Consider the following 20,640-nt stretch of genomic DNA (forward strand, 5'->3'; position numbering starts at 1 on the left):
GGTGACTCCTCCACCCTGGGTGGATGTGCTCTCCAACTCCGTGCAAAATTTGGCGGCCGCTTCCTCGGCTTTTCAGTCAATGTTGCAGACTGACATGCCTTCTAGGATTTCAAAACGCTCACTCATGACACGGGCTGCTCAGGTATCGGACTCAGAGGGTTCCTCAGATGATGGGGAGGTCCCTGATGACACTGACTCGGACGCCTCGGTCCAGGAAATGGATACCAAGTCGTCCATTAATGTGCGAGCACTAGTTAGGGCGGTGCGAGCTATTCTTCTTATAGAGGATGAGGCACCGGTTCCTAAGTCGAAGTTTCCTAGTTTCAAAAAAACTAAGGTGGCTTCTGCGGTGTTTCCCCTGTCGGATCAGTTGACGGATCATATGGCGGTAGCTTGGCAGGCGCCCAGTAAGAGATTCCTTCCTCAGAAGCGGTTGGCTTCTAATTACCCCTTCCCTGAGGCACATTGTAAAAAATGGGAAACTCCACCGGCGGTGGATTCCCATGTCACCCGTTTAACTCGGGGCGCCACCTTACCATTACCGTCGATATCCTCGCTGAAGGATCCCACGGACAGGAAAGTTGAGACTTGCTTAAAGTCTATTTACTCCCTCTCCGGGGCGGTGGCCCGACCGTCCATGGCCATCTCCTGGGTGGCCAAGGCCATTGAGGGGTGGGCCAATGCATTGGAAGATACCTTCCCGGACGACGCTCCGGATGTCCAGCGGGCGTTGTTGGGACAAATGAGGGACGCTGCTTCTTACATTGGAGAAGCTTCTTTAGATGCTAGTCTGCTGACCTCGCGGGTATCGGCTGCAGCGGTGTCTGCCCGCCGATCCTTATGGTTGCGGTCCTGGAGAGCGGACTCTGATTCAAAGAAAGGTCTGGAGGCCTTACCTTTCAATGGGGAATTACTATTTGGTCCGGACTTGGACAAAATAGTGGACACCCTGGCTAAATCCAAGTCGGCCTTCCTCCCTTCGGCGGCACTGCCTGCTAAGGTTCGGAGTTCGGCTTTTCGTTCCTTTCGGGTTCAGGGTAAGGCGAAAGGTCAGTCCTTTCCGAGACAGTCTGCGAGTAAGACGGCCTCTAAACCCAAGAAGCAAGCCTCGAGTGCTCGGCGCCCTTCTTCCAAGCAGGAAGATAAACCTGCGGCCTGATGGGACGGGCCTCCTCTGGGGGACCTCAGAGTGGGAGGCCGACTTCTTCTATTTGCCCAGTGCTGGCACAATACCACCACGGATGCCTGGGTTCGAGAAGTGGTCTCCCAGGGGTACGCCCTGTCTTTTCGGCACAGACCACCCCACCAGTTTTTCTGCACAAGTCCTTCTCAGGACAAGACCAAGGCGTTACAGGTTCAGGAGGCTATAGAGTCCTTGCTGAAAGCAGGGGTCATTGTTCCCGTTCCTCTATCACAACGAGGGACGGGGTATTATCGTCTCTGTTTCTGGTGCAGAAACCCAATGGTTCTCATCGCCCTATCCTCAACTTGAAGTCTCTGAACAAATTCCTCAGAGTTCCCAAGTTCAGGATGGAAACGTTACGTTCCATCATTCTGGCGATGGAACCGGGGGATTACATGGTGTCCCTGGACATCCAGGACGCCTACCTCCATGTTCCGATAGCATCTTCACACCAGCGGTATCTGAGGTTCGCTATCCTTCAACACCACTATCAGTTCCGGGCGCTACCCTTTGGTCTCTCCACGGCACCGAGGGTGTTCACGAAGATTATGGCGGTCATGGCCGCACATCTTCGGAACCAGAATGTACGGCTGCTGCCGTACCTGGACGACCTCCTGTTGCTGGCGAGCTCCCCGGAGGTACTGCTTCAACATCTCCACCTGACGATCGCTTGCCTGCAAGCACACGGGTGGTTGATAAATTGGAAAAAGTCCTCCCTGATTCCATCACAGCGGATGGTTCATTTGGGAGCCCTGCTGGATTCGCATCAGCAAAGGATCTTCCTGACTCCGGAGAAGGTCGCCTCCCTACAGCTGCGGATACGCAGTTGCCTGAGCCGTTGCCGCCTGTCGGTCCATTCGGCTATGAGAGTTCTGGGGTCCATGGTGTCGACATTCGACATGGTGGAATTTGCCCAGTTCCATTCCCGGCCCCTGCAGGGGCTGATTCTATCAGAATGGGACGGGTTACCTCACCGGATCCGCTCTCAGGTGCTGGTGTTGTCTCCGGACGTTCGGCTATCTTTGGCTTGGTGGCTTCAGACAGCTCATCTGGTCGAGGGGTGCCCATTTTGGATCCCGGACTGGGTCCTGCTCACGACGGATGCCAGTCTCCGGGGTTGGGGGGCAGTGACCGGCTCTTTGTCGCTTCAGGGTCGTTGGTCAGCGGAAGAAGCACTTCTCCCCATCAACATCCTGGAACTGCGGGCAGTATACAGGGCCCTGCAGTCGTCCGGCCCCGCTCTTCATGGAAGGGCGGTACAGGTGCAGTCCGACAACGCCACCACGGTGGCGTATATCAATCACCAAGGCGGAACTCGCAGTCAGGCAGCGATGTCGGAGGTGTCTCGTATCCTGACTTGGGCGGAGGGTCACATTCCAGCGATCTCGGCGGCCTTCATCCCCGGAGTCCTCAATTGGGAGGCGGACTTCCTCAGCCGTCACGACGTGCATCCCGGGGAATGGTCGCTTCACCCAGAGGTGTTTCAGTTACTCGTGGACAGGTGGGGACTGCCGGAGCTGGACTTGATGGCCTCCCGTCACAATCACAAGTTGCCCGTTTACGGGTCAAGGACAAGAGACGCAGGTGCAAGTCTGGTGGACGCGCTGTCGGTGAAGTGGACGTTTCACCTGGCGTATCTGTTTCCTCCGATATCCCTGCTTCCTCGGGTTCTGCGGAAATTCAAGCAGGATGGCGGCATGCTCGTGCTGGTAGCTCCGGCGTGGCCCAGACGTCCTTGGTACTCCGATCTCAGGAGCCTCTCCATCGACGTTCCGTACCTTCTTCCTCAGCGTCGGGACCTGTTGTCTCAGGGGCCCTGCCTTTACCCGGATCTGGGTCGGCTGTCTTTGACGGCGGGGCTTCTCCAGTTCGGTTATTGGTACCATGCTCAGGGCACGCAAGCCTGCTTCAGCACGGATTTATCACAGAGTGTGGCACACATGCTTTCAGTGGTGTGAGTCCAGACATTATGATCCTCAGGTGTTCCGAGTTTCTAGGATCTTGGAATTTCTTCAGTCAGGATTGGATCTCGGCTTACGCCTTGCATCTCTGAAGGTTCATGTGTCCGCCTTGTCCGTGTGGTTTCAACGGCGGATTGCAATACTACCAGACGTTCGCACCATTTTCCAAGGTGTTCTCAGGATCCAGCCTCCCTTTGTGCCTCCTGTGGCTCCTTGGGACTTGGCGGTGGTGCTACGGGTCCTGCAGGGTCCTCCGTTTGAGCCTCTTGAGGCGGTGGAGCTCAAGTGGCTGACATTTAAGACGGTTTTTCTCCTGGCAATTGCTTCGGCCAGGAGGGTGTCTGAATTGGGGGCGCTTTCCTGTCACCCTCCTTTCCTGATTTTTCACCAGGACAGAGCGGTGCTCCGCACTCGTCCTGAGTTTTTGCCCAAAGTGGTCTCGAAGTTCCATATTAATCAGGAACTTGTTGTGCCAGCTTTTCAGTCCCCTGATCTTTCAGCTGGTGAGACTTCCTTAGATGTGGTCCGGGCGCTTAGAATTTATGTAGACCGGACGGCTTCGGTTAGGAAGTCTGATTCCTTGTTTATCCTCTTTGGTTTTCACAAGAGGGGTTGGCCTGCCAACAAACAAACGTTAGCCCGTTGGCTTCGTTCCGTTATTTGTGAGGCTTATGCACAGGAGGGCTTACCTGTGCCAGCCTCTGTTAAGGCTCATTTCACTCGTTCTGTGGGTCCCTCTTGGGCTGCTAGACGTGGCGCTTCTGCTGTTCAGCTGTGTAAGGCGGCCACTTGGTCTTCAATTCAAACGTTTTTGAGGTTCTATGCGTTTGACACCTTTGCCTCTCAGGATGCATCCTTTGGGCGCCGGGTACTCCTTTCAGCACAGGAGCGTCCCCGCCCTTAGTTGTACTGCTTTGGGACATCCCCAAGGTCAACCCTGTGGACCCCCTATGGACCCTGAAGTAGAAAACAAGAGATATGGTAAGAACTTACCTTTGTTATCTCTGTTTCTACGAAGTCCATAGGGTCCACAGGGCGCCCGCCCTGACGCACCTGGCTTCAAATGGGCTGTGTGGCTGGTCACCGGTTTTCCGTCTCCCATTTCTGTGAGTATGGTTTCTTGTGTGTTCCAGTCTTCCTTCTCTCTGTTTAGTCTCCTCCTCCGGCCTTGGCTGCTTACCAACTGAGGTGCTGTGGCCGGGGGCGGGGTATAGAGGAGGACGGACCCAAGTGCATCCTGGGAGCAGCTAAAGCTTTAACTGCGTGGTGCCCTTGGATCCAGATCCAGCTATACCCCAAGGTCAACCCTGTGGACCCTATGGACTTCGTAGAAACAGAGATAACAAAGGTAAGTTCTTACCATATCTCTTGTTATAGTGTCCACCTCCAAATCAGCCCCTCTGTCTTTAGATTTTACCATATTTGCGAAAAGTGATGTTGATGTCACTACTACTACTACTACCATGGCTTGGTGTGACAATGTGCATGTATTAGTGACTGGTGCAGCATGATGTCAGGGCCATACCACATCATATCTTTATTTTACTTTATCATATTTATTGCACACATTCAGAATATTCATTAGGCCATACTCAAAGGTATACATGTTAAGTAATGGTATGTCATGTTATTCTGGGTAACCATTCCTCCAGGGTAATGCAAATGACATTGATAAATTGCAGAGAACATGAGGTTGGGGGGTTTAATTTCCAGCATATTTGTTGAACCCTTATTGGGATATAGTTGAACCATCCTAGTATCACTATTATTACCCTTGTTGAGATATTTTATGTGACGAATAGACAATGCAGTATATGCCAAGAAAAAGATAATAATAGGATAATAGGACATATGTGGATTAATTAGGAACCTTCATGGTTAAATATGTTATTAACTATTAATGACCTAATGATATATTAAACGGTATATTAATTATCTTTTCCACATTTAGGAAAGTGGAAGACCTCCAGTTCAGAGTGGAAGAGGAGTCTATCACTAAGGGAGACCTTGAGGTATTGTTTGTAGATTACAATTGCCTGCCTGTGTCTACATTTACATGGATATTTTGCTATCTTGTGTGGAAAAACTAGTAAAAATGATATTATAGTACATAATCTTAATGACTTCTACTGAGCTCATGAAGTAGCATATCAGTCATTTTCCTAACGTTGTGAGACCTTGCAAACACTGGATACCTGTGGTGCATTATCTGTGGCCACTACAAGCGTGGTGCAGCTGGAATTACTGTCAATATAGAGATAATTCATTGCTCCTTAGCAAGAGGCATTACATATAGTTCATGCTGGATTTCAGTTCTTTCTACCCTTTGTGATAATAAAGATGTGTCTAAGAGAAGTCAGAGAATACAGATCAGTTGGGAAAAGCTAACAGACTAGAACTACAAACTTATTTATGGTCAATTTTGTTTAATGCATAAAGAATATTCCACCTGTCCAAATGCAAAAATATTTTGTTCCTAAATAATTATTTTTCTTCACCTGGGGGGGGGGGGTAGATGTACTAAGCTCTGGAAAGTGATAAATTGGAGAGTGATAAACTACCAACCTGGTGTATTATCAAATAGGAAAACTGTGCCACAAGAAACATTACGTTCTTAAACGGGTTGGGTTGCATCATATTATGCCATTGGCCAGAAGACACTTAAAGAGCAGGAAATCCTCCAATCATGTGTCACCCTCTTCTGCCAGGAATACCCATTGGGTCACTGTATCCCAATTGATGGCAGTAAATCATCCCCTTTAAGAGATTGCATGTCTTTACAAAAAGTGCTTAATGGATATGTTTTTTTTAGACATGTAACAATGAATTTACCATGATAGTATTCACAACTACCTTCAAAAACTCTGTGCAGACCTTCAAGAACCTTGTAATACCTCTTTTGAATAGAGTCACTGATTCTTCGTACTAATCATTTTCATATATGAGCATTAATAATTACCAATTTCAACTCAGACATTATAAATTTATATATATATATATATATATATATATATAAATATAAAAATCTCATATGCTATGGATATCAAATATGTATCAAAATACAACAGAGTTCTTTATTCGCTACCTATATTTTATTTGCAAACTTCAAGAAGGTGCAAGTGCAAGAAAAATGAATCTGGTAACTCTCTTATCCAGGCCCTTCTGTTCTCCCAGCCACAAGGCACTGGCACTTTGGCTTTTTGTCACAATGTCTCCATTCTTTATAGTTCATCCTCCCAGATGGCTCCTTCCATTGACATTCACTTGAATAGAAACACATTGTAGAATGACATTCAAGTGCCTTTCTGAGAATCTTCTGGGTTCCAGGATCTTATTTCTAATTGATGTAGTTGGGTACATTATCCAGTAAGCTATCTTTCCTGTTCTATTGGTTCAGAAAGCAGAAATTGAAAAAAATATGTATATTTTTGGATATGAGTCACAGTAAATGAAGAATTGATTTTATGGCAGTCAAAGATGTTGCTATTATTTCAGCTCTTGATGGCGGTGCTGCATATCTGTGATAGGTGCAGATCGATGCTACACAGTAACTGAGAACCTGCTGTTCATGCAGTTTGTCAGCAGAGAAAGAAGTGCTTGCATGTGTCAGTGTCAGCAGGTTTTAGGCTGGTGGTTGTGGACAAGGTAGGTTTATTCCAAAACTGGAATGCAGTGAAACTGTATACACTATCTCAAAGTTGAGACTCAGAGTATATAGTAATAATACTGTGTGCTTTAGTTTAGTTAGATATTTTTCGTTTGTTAGTTTTGTTTGTACAGTATATATTGATTCATAATGGGGCATTAGTGAGTTTATAGGACATAAAGGTAAGGGCTGTGTCCAGTTAGTTAATGTGAGCCTTCTTCCACCCAGTCATTTTGAGGATTTATATGGATTTATGCAACTTCTCCAGATAGTGTTGTCTGTAGAATTTGGGGGGCGTTCAGCCTGTAAACATGTATTTACAACATATATGTACATGCACACTTCGCCCTCCTAACAAAAACACTTATTGTCTACATATCCAGGCCACTTATAGTGATTCTTTTGAAGAAAGTTAGTTTTGCAGATAAATGTCATCAGTGCGCTGCCATAGGGTTCCAGCTGCTAAGGATACCAGATTGCCTTCCTCCTTAATTCTCTTTGGCCCGCGTTCATTTAGCCACAATCACACTTTTTTGTTAGCACGTGTTTATTTAACGGGCATATCGGGTGATAATTTCACCTAACATGTCTATGCACACTCCCGTTTAACACGCAATTCAATTACAAAATTCTTATTCCGGAGTTTGCGCTGTAATTCTGGCTGGTAATACCCAAGGTAACTGTGGGTGAAACTGGGGAAATCAGCCTGTACCCGAAAAAATGTAAACTAATTGTCTGTAAGTGGCCAGAAGCTAAGTATTTGGGGTATTAAAATGAGTCAAATGGCTGTTATATGCATTTTTTCAAAAACAGAGAAAAAAAGATAGAAAGCAAGTGGTTTTCTGGTAAATAAATGCTCTAGATACATTTGGGGTGCATAAAAATGTCTGTACGTAGATCTTTGTGTCATTTTAAGCCACTTTTAAAAATGCAAGTTTGAAAAAAGTATTTCCCTTTCATACAGCACCCCTTTATAACTGTCCCATTCATACAGCACCCCTTTATACCTGTCCCATTCATACAGCACCCCTTTATACCTGTCCCATTCATACAGCACCCCTTTATACCTGTCCTACACTTTGTAATACATTATTCTGCATTATTCTGCATTTTGCTGAATTTCACTACAAAAATGACATGCCAAAATTGTCCCAAATTAAGCTAATTAAAAACTTCTAAGTGCCTAATTAATCAGTAAGGAGGGAGTCCCAGTGGTTCTGAACGAAGTCCCAAAATTTATACCTTAAAATAGGGATTTTCCCCAATTTTTCACCGGCTGAAAAACAGAAAAAAAGACGCATTATCTCCTATGGAGAATTAATGCTTATTATTATTGAATAGCTTCAAATTCGCATCTCCAGTAAAAAGTCACATTTACATCCATTAATGGGTTTTCTCGGCTAACTGAATTTCCCCCTATGTATAATTAGCTGCCAGTCAATCACTGCGCTGAAAGTGACATAAGTGTGCGCCCAGTAAATCACATATTAAAGAGGCCGGGACTTCATATAACAGGCCAAATTGTACAGCAAGTTTCCTGGTTTACAAAGTGATTCCTCAAGAAGTGTCATTAAGTGGGTTTCATAATTATCCATTTACTTTGTATGTGCCTTTAAAAAACAAACAACAAAACTGCTTGCAACATTAATATCATCCTATCATCCAGCCTTTGGACAGCGTCCTCTCTTGTAGATGTTGGATGATACTGCAACTTTTCTTTCCTGCTGTCTCTCTCTTTCCTATCCTGTGTGTGCAGACACAGACGCAGTTGGAGCATGCCCGAATTCGGGAGCTCGAGCAGGACCTACTGTTTGAGAAGGCAAAAACTGCAAAGCTTCTCAAAGAATTAGAGGACAAGAGGGTACAGTAAAATGAATCAATGACCCCTGCTTGAAGTCAGATGTGCTTCCAGCTTCATTTACACCCTAGCCCTGATATTTTTGCTTTACGTCATTTCTGCCCATTGTAGCTTCCAGAACCATTATTTCTGCATTCACGTTTTTGCACCCCACAGATAACCTTTTATTTGCCAACCCTTTTCAGACTTAAAGCAGTAGTATCTTAGTCTAGCAAGATCCTTTAAGTAAATTCAAAGTTAAGTAAAGAAACAACTTCAGATCTATGCATTTTAAATGCTCACAATTTCCTGGCTTTTAAAAAGTTCCGTTTCAATTTATCCCTATAAATTGTTCACCGTAAAATGCCTAAATTATCAAAAATGCTGTGATAGTTATTTCCTAAGGAGAAGGAAAATAAACAATTGGAGCACTACATGGAAATATGCTATGAGTAATAGTGTCCTTATAGGTTTTACATCTTCATGTGTAGGTTCTGGTGCAATGTACTACTGCTTTTAGTTTGTTGCTCAACACATGAATCATTGGGTATAGTTAAAGACATCAACATTATATAAGTATGAATCATTTTCTCATTTAGTGCATTAATAATGACTCACAATGTAAATGTATGAACATTTATAGTAAATTGTTTCAACTACAACAGCCATGCGTTGTGTGAGTGACATCATTTACAGTAACATATATAATGTAACCATAACTCTACATTATATCACATTGGCATAAAATATATAAAAATAGTTTGTAATGCTATATAACAATATACACAGTGATAAAGCAAAATGGAAAGCTTGTGAGAAATATTACACACTACATGTACAAACTGATGGCGTGTAACAAGACTGGGCTCACTATCCTTTTACTGAAAAGAACATTCGTGTCAATATCACTTTTTTGTGAATAACCACAACAATAGTTATAGGATTTATATGAAAATGTTAGCCACTCTTTTGTGACATTGGTTAGAGAGTTACAGTATGTATTCTCTTTTGTACATATATAAAATGTAATTTTTCTAAGATTCAACCTACAGTCCTGCAAAGACATCTTGGACCTTCATACCACTTGCCTTTGCCAATTTAAAGTAGAAATATAAATGACTCGTATCAAATACTGGTTTATTTAACATTCACAGGGATCTTTCCAATTGTAGTTAGCATAAGATATATTTAGATTACATATATTCCGGTCAGTGGGTTTAGAGTAGGTAATTTGTTCTGTGCAACAAAAGTAATTTTGTAAGCACTCAAAGATGATATAATCAAGAATCATATAATGAAAGAATAAAAATGATTAGAGAGGAACCCATAAGTGCATTAGTTCATATTATAGTAACAACAATAATATAAAATAACTCTCCTCTGGTACTAAGCTAATTGTCAAGTATAAATGTGTGCATACACTTTCTTATGCCTTCATTTAATCATGACTTGGGGTTTTGCATGTGAAGGCATATCATCATCACCTACCTTGTAGGTTTAGCTGGAGATTTTTTCTTTATTCCCTTAATCCTTCAGACTTTACACTGAATAATAAATGGGAATATGTGAGTATGTAATATGACAGGATGTAGTTATAATACCGACAGTCGGGATGCCGGTGCTTAGAATGCCGGCGACGGCATCTCGGCACCTGTCAGAATCCCGGCACCGGCATCCCAATGCTTTGTAGTGAAGTTAGGGGGAGGGTTAGTGTTTAAGGTTAGGCACTAGGGGGGGAGGGTTATTGTTAGGCACTAGGGGGGGAGGGTTAGGTTTAGGCACTAGTGGGGGAGGGTTAGGTTTAGGAAACGAGGAGGGATGTTAGGGGTCGGATTAGAATACTTACCGACAGGTATCCTAACCCTGTCGGGATGCCGGTGTTGGGATTCTGACAGCCAAGATCCCGAGTGCCAGCACCCCGTACCCAACTCTAATATACACCCTGTTTGTAGAGCATAATTACCTAACTCATCAATGGAACACATTGTGACAATGACTGTGCATTCATGTTGGATACCTAACAAAATATGCACGATCCCCCAATAAATAGCTAGAAGAAACTGCAGAATATTTTCAGACATAACTAACATCACTGATATGCTGGTTACATGGGGTTGGATACGGGATGCCGGCGCTCGGATGCATTGCATTTCTGATGCATTCCGTTTAGTTTTATAAAATATATTGTGCTGTAACGTTTTTGTAATTGTGTAAAAGACAATTCAGGCTTCCCTTTGTTTCTAAGGGACGAATTCAATTCAGTGTGATTGTAGAATAGCCGTGGGAGGGAGCTCCCGCAGCTATTCAATACACCGCGCTGTTTGGGCGGCCAAAGGATTTCTTCTCACACCCCCCTGGGGATGCGTGGAGTAATACGGAACTTTAGTTAGGGAATGCCGGTTACTGCGCCTTAATACCCAGGTTAAGTCTCGAGAACCGGCATTCTCAGACTTACTTGCTTCCCTACCAGGCAAACAGCGCGTTGAATTGAACAGCTGCCGGAGCTCCCTCCCGTGGCTATTCAACATCGCACTTAATTGAATTCGGCCCCAAGAGTCTCTTACTTTAAACATAAGGGAATGTGTGTAAAACATAGAATTGTATTGATCAATTCTGAATTATCACCTTTCTGGGGTATTCTCAAACTGTAAATATCTACATGTAAGACTAAATGAATAACAAGCATACTTAATATTGCCAACTTTATATTGTTGAAATTGAAGACTCCTGTTTTTAGGACATAAAAATTCATGGCAGGCTGTAATAATACTTTTGGGTTCAAAATGCAGTAAAATATTGTAGGAACAAAACTCTTATGGAATGCCTTAGGCCAAGTATACCAGGAGAGTCAAAATCATATTAAAATAATAAAAATACACACAGGATTCTACATTCATTCAAGATTCAACTGGTAATTCCTAACAAACAATTTCTAACACATATCCATATGCCATGTCCAGTTCTTTTTACACCAGGGCATATCTAGATTTCAGTCTTTAAATCTTTAATGATGTGGCAAATCTACATTATTTTCCCGAACACTGGTAAACTAGTATAGCTCATATCAATAAAACATTTAGTAATTGACATAATTACAGCAAAACTAGGAACAAAACTTTATTCCTTGGTGTAAAATAACTTACTAATGTGTGGTCATTAAGTATTATCATATTATTCATAGTATTATCATTTAAACAGACTTATTGAATTCATTTTTTTCAATGTATAGATTGACACCATATTGTCATCATTCATTTTGCAGCTAACGACTGTAGCAGAGCAGTCGAGAATTCAGCAGCTGGAGGAGGAGCTCAGCCTTCGCCGTAATGAGATCGAAGATCTTCAACACTGTTTGGTGAACACCAGTCAATCAGAGTCACCCGAACACAATCTTGGACTTCAAACTGAAGCCTTGCGTCTACGGGACAAGCTTCTGTCTGCTAGCAAGGAGCACCAGAAGGAGAGCAGTCAGCAGAGAGACAAGTATGAGAAGAACATGAAAAGATATCAACAAGAGGTGGAAAAATTGAAGGCACTGAATGAGAAACATACCCAGGAAATTGCAGAGCTGAAGAAAAAACTGGAGCAGGCCACAAAAGAAAATATAGGGATGATGGACAATTGGAAGTCTAAATTGGACAGTTTAGTTTCTGATCACCAGAGATCTTTGGAGGACTTGAAAGGTTCCCTGGTCACCAGTCCTGACTCCCAACACAAACAAATAGTGGCGCTTAAAGCCAGCTTAGAAAGCCTTAAAATGGAGCATCAGCTTGAACTTGAAAATCTAAAGGCTAAGAATGAGATTGAAACAGCAGTCTATGTCAAAGAGAGGGAGAGTCTTAAAGATAAACTGCAGGAGATTAGAGATGAAGTAGAGGAGGGTGATAATAACTGGAGAACACAGCTAGAATCAAAAACCAATCAACACCTTAAAGAGCTCCAAGATATTAAAGACAAATACAGAGATGCAGAACATCGAGTGTGTGAGCTAGAGAAAGCTCATGCCGAATACAGCGACCAGACTCAAGCCATAGGTTTCTTAAAAGAGCAGATTTCAGCTGCTGAAAAGAAAATGCAAGATTATGAGGTGCTCCAGAAAACAGATGCAAGAATCAAGCAAGAGATCCAAAGGCTACAGGAGAAAAATCTGGTCTTGGAAAACAAATTGCAGTCAATGGAAGCTCTTCACCCATCACAGAATGCTAATGTAGGATGCTTTTTTCTTCCCTCTCTATAACGGCTTACGATGTATGCACAATTTATTTTATGTATTTTATTGCTGCAAGGCTTTGTTGAGGTGCAGAAGAAAGAACTTTAATTACAATACAATGCATGACATATTGGCTGCACATTTTAAAGTAAAATTTGTAGTTAACTTTTTCACAATTCTTATTTTCATTGAAGAAAATATGACACACAGTGCCTGATTCAGCAAGGAACGCAGATGCTAATACTAGGGATGTGCAGGCTCGGATAGGTTCGAGTTTGCACGTGGAGTTCGGATTTTTCCCTCCAAAAAAACGGAACTCAGAACGAGGCAAAACGTCATCTTACATGGACGAACATCATCATTCCTGGACAAAAGACCAGGAATGATGATGTTCGTCCATGTAAGATGACGTTTTGCCTCGTTCTGAGTTCCGTTTTTTTGGAGGGAAAAATCCGAACTCCACGTGCAAACTCGAACCTATCCGAGCCTGCACATCCCTAGCTAATACGCATGCAATCGGCCGATTATTGCGTACTGCGCATGCATGCATATGTATCGCAGTGCGCGTACATGTACCTGCCACTGTGATCAGGACTGCGATCGCAGTGACTACACAGACCCATCACAGAGTGATTGACAGGAAATGCTGTTTGTGGATGGTAACGGTGGGGTGGTCGGCCGAACGCAGGCGTGCCAGTGCGCTTGAACGCTGTTGCAGGGGCGTGCATAAATTATCCACTGCGATGTCCTACGCAGCCTGAGGCCTGATAGCGTGCATGGAAGCTAGCAATTTCTGAGTAAGGTCAGACCTTGTGCGTGTGTTACCGATGGTTTCGCAGTCATGCTAAACATTATGGATGTGTGTAAGGTAAAGTGGGCGTCCTTATGTAGTGCAGCAGCGGCATTGCGATCGCTATGAATTAGCATACTATCACAGTTTAACTACGTGCGTAGTTGCTATTGCATTCGCAGTTGCGATCCGTAGTGAATCAGGCCCACAGTGCTGTATCTTAATTGTGGTGTAATAATATGTAATTATTGCAATTCTTACAGTCCATCATTCCAGTTAGGGAATGCAGTCAGAATGTCTATGTTTAAAAATGTCAACATTCCCAGTGTCGACGTGCTGAATATTGATATGGCTAATGTCCTTACGGCCATGTCGACATTACTACCATGTCCTCATTCATCTGTCAACATAATAAATGTCAACACTCTGAATGTCGACTGTATATACCACGCCGCCAGTTAGGGATACATTGAATCCATAGTTTAGGCTTCAACCAAATTCCAAACCAAGTTTGATTCATAGGGAAAAATTTACTAAGCGGCGGTTTGACAGCGGTTTCTATTCTATTGTAAACCCTGGCAGTTTGTTGGCGGTTTTTATTCTATTCTAAACCCCGGGGGTTTGGTGGCGGTTTTTGCACCGGTTTCTAAATGACAGCTCTGTTCTATTCTATTCTAAAATGTGTTTTGACTGTGGTTTGGCGGCAGTTTTGCTGACTGCAGATTTACTAAGGCCAAAACTGCTGCAAAACTGCCATCAAAATACATTTTAGAATAGAATAGAACAGGGCTGTCATTTAGAAACCGCTGCAAAACCGCCACCAAACCCCCGGGGTCTAGAATAGAATAGAAACTGCAACCAAACCGCCGGGGTTTAGAATAGAATAGAAACCGCCGTCAAACCGCTGCTCAGTAAATTCTGCCCATACTCTTCATATTAATATCAAGTGATATAGATCTAAATCTATATAATAAAATTGACTGCTGATAAAAATAATGTCATCACTTTGGCATGTTTTTACAGTGGGTCTGGACCCTGACCCCTGAACAAGTAAGTGTCAGTAATACACAGGAAAGAGTGAGTGGTGGTGTTAATGGAGGAGGGAGGAGGAGAGACAGACAGAGAAGGAGAGGTGTGTGGATAAAGTTTTAGGTGGAGGAGTGAAAGAAAAGGATGGCAGGAGAAAGATACAGATGGGTCCACATACATTAAACAGCCCTTCTAGTAGCGCCATGCCGTGGCATGACTCGGTAGCACCGAGCGTCTTTTCGTGCTTCTTTTTACCTTCAAATGTGTCTTATTCGCACAAGCAGCTTCTGCTGATTAAAATGATTTGCAGCTTGCCTATGCTCTCTGAGCGAGAGCGGGTGTATCTGCATGCGAAACGCTATGTTACAGTGTCAGCGGCTGTAACACTAACGTAGTGTTTAGCATGTGTGCCGCAGTCACACACAGAACATAGGTATGCTGCATGTACTATTTATTCACATGCTATGCGAATAAGATGCATTTGAATGTAAAAAGACGCACAAAAAGACTCTCGGTGCTACCGAGTCACGCCACGGCATGGCGCTACTAGAAGGGCTCTTTAATGTGTGTGGATGCTCGGCGCTACCGAGTCACACTGAGCACCTGTGTTTTGTGTGGAGCATCTTGTAGTGCACGGAGGATAGATGTATGTGGGCACATCTGTAGGTGGGCAGAAAGTGTGGGGGGGGGGTGAGAAATAGAGAGGGGTGGAGACAGAGATAAACAAGCTAGTGATTAAATACATTCATTGATTTAGCTCCCAAAAGCAATAAAACGCTGATATAATATTATAGATTGTAGATTAGGATTTAAAGAGGCCAAACCCAAATCTTGGTAAATACCATTATGTTTGCCAAAATCATGTACATCTCTAATTAGAATAGATAGATAGATAGATAGATAGATAGATAGATAGATAGATAGATAGATAGATAGATAGATAGATAGATAGACAGACAGACAGATAGAATAATATATACAAAATTAATTTGATGGAAATGTATAGGGGGCCAATCTATGAACACAGGCAGCTATCTTGCTAATAGTGTGCAGTAAATTATACTTTCAATGACCTCTGGTCTCATTGTAATCCAGAGGAAGAGGTGGAAGATTGTAAGTTATGTGATGATACGTGTGTCACACACGCGATGCATTCCGCCGGCCATTGCATGCATGCCGGCATTGGTAAAGCTGGTATACAAGACGATCACCGCAAAGGATGCATCTGTCGGTAAGAGCAGGCCCTTGCGATGGAGGGACTTCTGGGTCTATGACCCAGAAGCTCCTCCGGCGTCCTTCTGTGCATGCACAGAAGAACGCACGCGCCACGGGGCGTGCCGGGAGGGATCCGATTGGATACCTCTCACAACACTCTGCAGAGAGAAGCCCATAGGCTTCTATGGGTAACGCCATCAGGAAGATGGTGTTAACCACCGCAACCAAGCCCCGGAGTGCATCGCATATGAGAAATGCGGTCAAACCTGCGTTTTCGGGGTTTGACCGCATTTCTCCCCTTCCTGCATCTCGCCATCTGTATGTATCTTATGGTCATCTGCATCTCTTTACACCAAGAGGCACAATTAGTATCTGGAGGTTTGGCCATGCCCATGCCCATACTGTACATGCCAATACTGTACATAATTTCACTGGCAGGACCTAAGGATAATGCTGGGTACACACTGGCATATATATTGTCTGATCAATTGATCGGCCAATATATCTTGTGCCAGTGTGTACAGACGATATGTCTGTCAACGATGTTGTTCACAGATATATCGCGTCAGCTGTGCTGCACAGCCGATGCCCAATATATCTGCAGTGAGTATGGGCGATCAAACGACCGCCCGTACACTTGCAGCAGAGGACGCAGGGAGGTGGGTGCAACATGTCCCCGGCCATCGGAACCCGCAGCCAGAAGACAGATGATGGTTGTTCCGCAGATCAAGTGATCTATTGGGCATCAGTCGTACAGCACAGCTGACGTGATATGTCTGTGAATGATGTCATATATCTGTTAGGTGTGTACCCAATTTAAGAGTAACTTGCACAATAAAAATAAAGCAGGGTTTTACAGCACGATGTTTAACTTACACCCAGTTGTAAATCAGGTCCTGTAGTGTTATTGAAGTAAACAAAATAAAGTAAAAAAATCTGGATTTTAAAAAAAAAAAGTTAGGTGTTATACAGTTACTCTTATGCCTGTGAAACACTGTAAGGGTGCATACACACACAACGATTTTTTGAACGATATTGTTCAATCGTTGAAAAAATCGTTCACTTTCTGAGTTAAAACGATGAACGATTATCGTTCATGCTTGTTCACGTTTGTAGTTGTAGTTCAGTCAGACTGACCAACTCAACGATTTTCAGTAAGGGAATATGCAAAAATCGTTTGTAGTTCAAAAAAATCGTTCATTACATTTTCGTTCATTTTTCCCTTAAAAAATTAACGAAAATCATTTACTAAAATTGTTAATTTACTAAACCGTTGTGTGTGTGTATGCACCTGAAGAGTTACGTTATAGTGGCAATGTATTTCTCATGTTTTGCAGATGATTGAAGTAAATGACTTTTCAGAAGAAAAAAATAACATGAAAACAATAATGGAAGGTAATTTATTTTGTACAGTATTTGCTTGACAGGCCTAGATGAAATATCTGCTTCTCTTCTGCCTTTCGTACCGAGGGTGGCCAGGGGGGAGCTGGGCCGGCTGCAGGTTTCCCTCTGATGAACTAAACACTCATAGCAGTATGTAAAGGTCACTATAACACTATGGGACTTCATCAGAGAAGTCCTGCAGCAGTGCAGTTATACTCCCTGCTGACTGCTCTTGAGATCTAAAAACTGGAAGACGGCAGGTACAGTATTTCTATTTTTTTTTTTTTTAATCAAAGTAGTTAATTACCTTTTGGGAGCCTTTATCCAGATTATTCCCGGATGATTAATTTTTTCATCATTTAGATCATCAAATTTAAAACATACTAAATGATATGTACAAACTAACAATTGTTTTGCAGTGTTTCTCAAAGTGACTATAGTGATACAAATAAACTCTTGATGCAGTGAGTGCAGGATGTGCGATACGCATGGGCCCTGTAGTCGGGGGGTGATCTACAAGCCACCCACCATGTACCCATTGCAAAGTCTTACCTGTAAGCTGCCTGCTCCGCTTTTATAGGCTTTCTTCTGACCATACTACCAAAATAATTCACCCAAAATATCTCCTGCACATTCACAGGGAGGGGGCCTGTGTGCAAATAATGTAGAATGCCCCCGTCTTGCTCTTTGTATGATATTAATATTGAAACTAAACAATAACATCTTTTTTTTATTTCTGGATAATGGTATATAAAAAATCCCATACATATACATTGATTCATACTGTATGCACATATGAATGTACAGTTAGAGTATAAAGCAATCCTATTACAGTAGTGACCAAGTACTGATTATCTCCACCTTTGGGTATGAGTATAAGAGGATCTTACAGCTCACACCGAGTAAGGTAAACTCCATATATGCCATTTTCACCACTTTCAGGTCTTTTCCATTTTTTTATTCACCAAAATTAAATCAGTTACTTTGTTTTCATTTCTGAGTAAAACCAAGTATATGCATGTTATTATATCCAATCTAAGGGGGAGATGTACTAAGCTCTGGCAAGTGATAAAGTGCAGAGTGATAAATGACCAGCCGTTCAACTCCTAACTGTCATCTTACAGGCAGTGTTTGAAAAATGAAAGTTGGGAGCTGATTGGCTGGTGGTTTATCACTCTCCGCTTTATCACTTTTAAGAGCTTAGTACATCTGGCCCAATGTCTTAGCCATTGCAATATATTTGCCCTATGCATTCTTCTATTGTATAAGCAGAAACCACAGTTACTGGGGAACTATTCCATTTTTTTTTAATACAGCTCTGTATGGGCTGAAATTCACTATTATTCCAAACCTTTTTTGTTTTTGGAATTTACGCCTATTTTGTCAACAAATCTGATTCATCCCCTTGGATGTCACATACAGTAACCTTACTTTCTTGTTACTAATACATTTTTGTACGCAACAAAGTATTGTGGTGCTTGACTACACTTTCTGATTACTTTTATATCATCTGAAACTATACTTAAAAACTCACTTTTCACCATTCATTTACTTTGCTCTTTTGGATTGTTCGTGTCCCACATTTATTGTTTTACAGGTTGATGTATTAAATGTATGAGTCCACATTCCATTCCTCTGTTTTCCCTAAATCACTAGTAAGCAAAAATACATATCGTCTCTTGCAGAGGCACTCCAATGTGACCGTCAGTTCTTCTTATGCCTTTACACCACTGACTACAATTTCTGGGCCTGATTTAGATCCACTTGTGAGCGCTGAGCGCTCGCAAGCGTGTCGATGTTGGCCAAGTGCGCATGCTCACGACGGAAGCGGCTCCGTCGTGCGCATGCGCGAGACCCGGATAACGATGGTCAAGCCGTCGCTATGGGTCTCGCACCAAAGGGGGCGTGCTGTCGATGGCGATTGACAGCACGCCCCCTTTGGTGGGCGTGCCAGGGGCGTGGCTGCCCAGACGGAGGCGTTCCCATGGCGTTCCCTACCGTCTGGGGCCAGCCCCACTGACATCACTAGTGATGTCAGTGGGAGTGCTTTTTGCTCTGATAGAGCCAAAAGCACTCCAGGGCTTGCGGCAACGAGACCCTACCGCAAGGGTCTCGTTGCAAGTCCGATGGTCGCGATGGTCTTGACCATCGCGACCATCATTTTGGACCCTCGCATAAGCTGTGGGTGGCAACCCACAGCTATGCGAGCGGCCAGGAGGCCGCTCTTAAATTCAGAGGGACGGCCCTGATTCAGAGCGAGCGCTCTGTCAGAGCGTCCAGCTCTGAATCAGGGCCTCTGTTTCCTGTCCTCTAGTACAGCCTTTATCCATTACACTATGTTTGAGTCCAATTAATTTTATTTTTTATATAAAAATCTAAAATGCTAAAATCTAAACAAACTATATCTACTGATCCACCCATTTCTATGACTTTTGTTATTTTAGTTATGGAGTCAAAAAACAAGATTTGCTTGCTCTCTCAGCAGTAAATCCATTCTGTATTGGATCTTATAAACTGTTTGACTAATCATTCAGCAAATCTTTTTTTTTTTCATTAATTCCCATACTAACGGTGTGGGACTCACAGATATAGTTATCACCTTCTTCCTGTGTTATGTATATAAAATATGTATGGAACACCCTGCATAGGTCTGGCCAGTTATAGTGATTTCCTTATCACATGATCACTGTCACATTGCCATGTTTGTCTGTAAATAGCAAAGCATTTTTGGAGGAAACAATGTATCTATAGTGAAGGTCAGCAGCTCCTCGTAATCTGCATTAATTCAATATGCAGTCCGAGGCAAAAGTGTCCAAGTGTCTATATTGCAATTTATTTAATAAAAATTACATTGTTTTATTTATATGTATTGACATCCCAATAGACACAGTGAAAAATGTTATACACGTCGTATACTGCTGAGTCTTTAATGTGACCTGAGTGCAGAAGCAGATCAGGTGGAATGAGTTTTCTGAAGGGCCTGATACAATAAAGGTGCTAATTTCTGCCAATCACCTCTATACAATGTCATTGTTTGCCCTATGAAAGAAATACTTTAGTGCTGCTGCATAGAGCATGCAGGGCCTGATTCTGGTTCGCATGCAGCAGCATCTATTGGCGGTCGCCTGTCTTCAGCTGGCCACACACTAGACCAACTTATATCAAACCAGCCAACTTGTTGATTGGTTGGAATGAAAATCTGGTAAGGAATGAAAGCAAATGACAACAGCAATTTGCTCCCAAACGCTGGAAAATGGACAAAAACTGTTGTTTGAACAAATTGTTTAGATCAAACATTTAACAAACTTGTATGATGGCCATTTTCATCTGTTTTCTGGCATTTAGGAGCAAATTGCTGATCATCAGTTAGTCCCATACGTTACCAG

At 43.0% G+C, this 20,640-nt stretch overlaps 1 protein-coding gene across 2 annotated transcripts in view; it reads left to right on the forward strand.

Annotated features, from left to right (window-relative positions):
• The window catches only part of CLIP2 (CAP-Gly domain containing linker protein 2), a 164,012-nt gene that overhangs the window by 124,730 nt on the left and 18,642 nt on the right, over positions 1–20,640 (forward strand). Inside the window, exons 8-11 of one of the 2 annotated variants that reach the window (XM_088445894.1) lie at positions 5,096–5,156; positions 8,547–8,651; positions 11,890–12,834; positions 17,209–17,266. In XM_088445894.1, the coding sequence (XP_088302020.1) occupies positions 5,096–5,156; positions 8,547–8,651; positions 11,890–12,834; positions 17,209–17,266 (1,169 nt within the window). The remainder of the gene's footprint in view (positions 1–5,095; positions 5,157–8,546; positions 8,652–11,889; positions 12,835–17,208; positions 17,267–20,640) is intronic. The other variant, XM_088445895.1, reaches the window with a different exon arrangement.

Source organism: Taudactylus pleione, unplaced genomic scaffold (genome assembly GCF_031769625.1).
Source record: "Taudactylus pleione unplaced genomic scaffold, aTauple2 ptg000391l, whole genome shotgun sequence".
Taxonomy (NCBI): domain Eukaryota; kingdom Metazoa; phylum Chordata; class Amphibia; order Anura; family Myobatrachidae; genus Taudactylus; species Taudactylus pleione.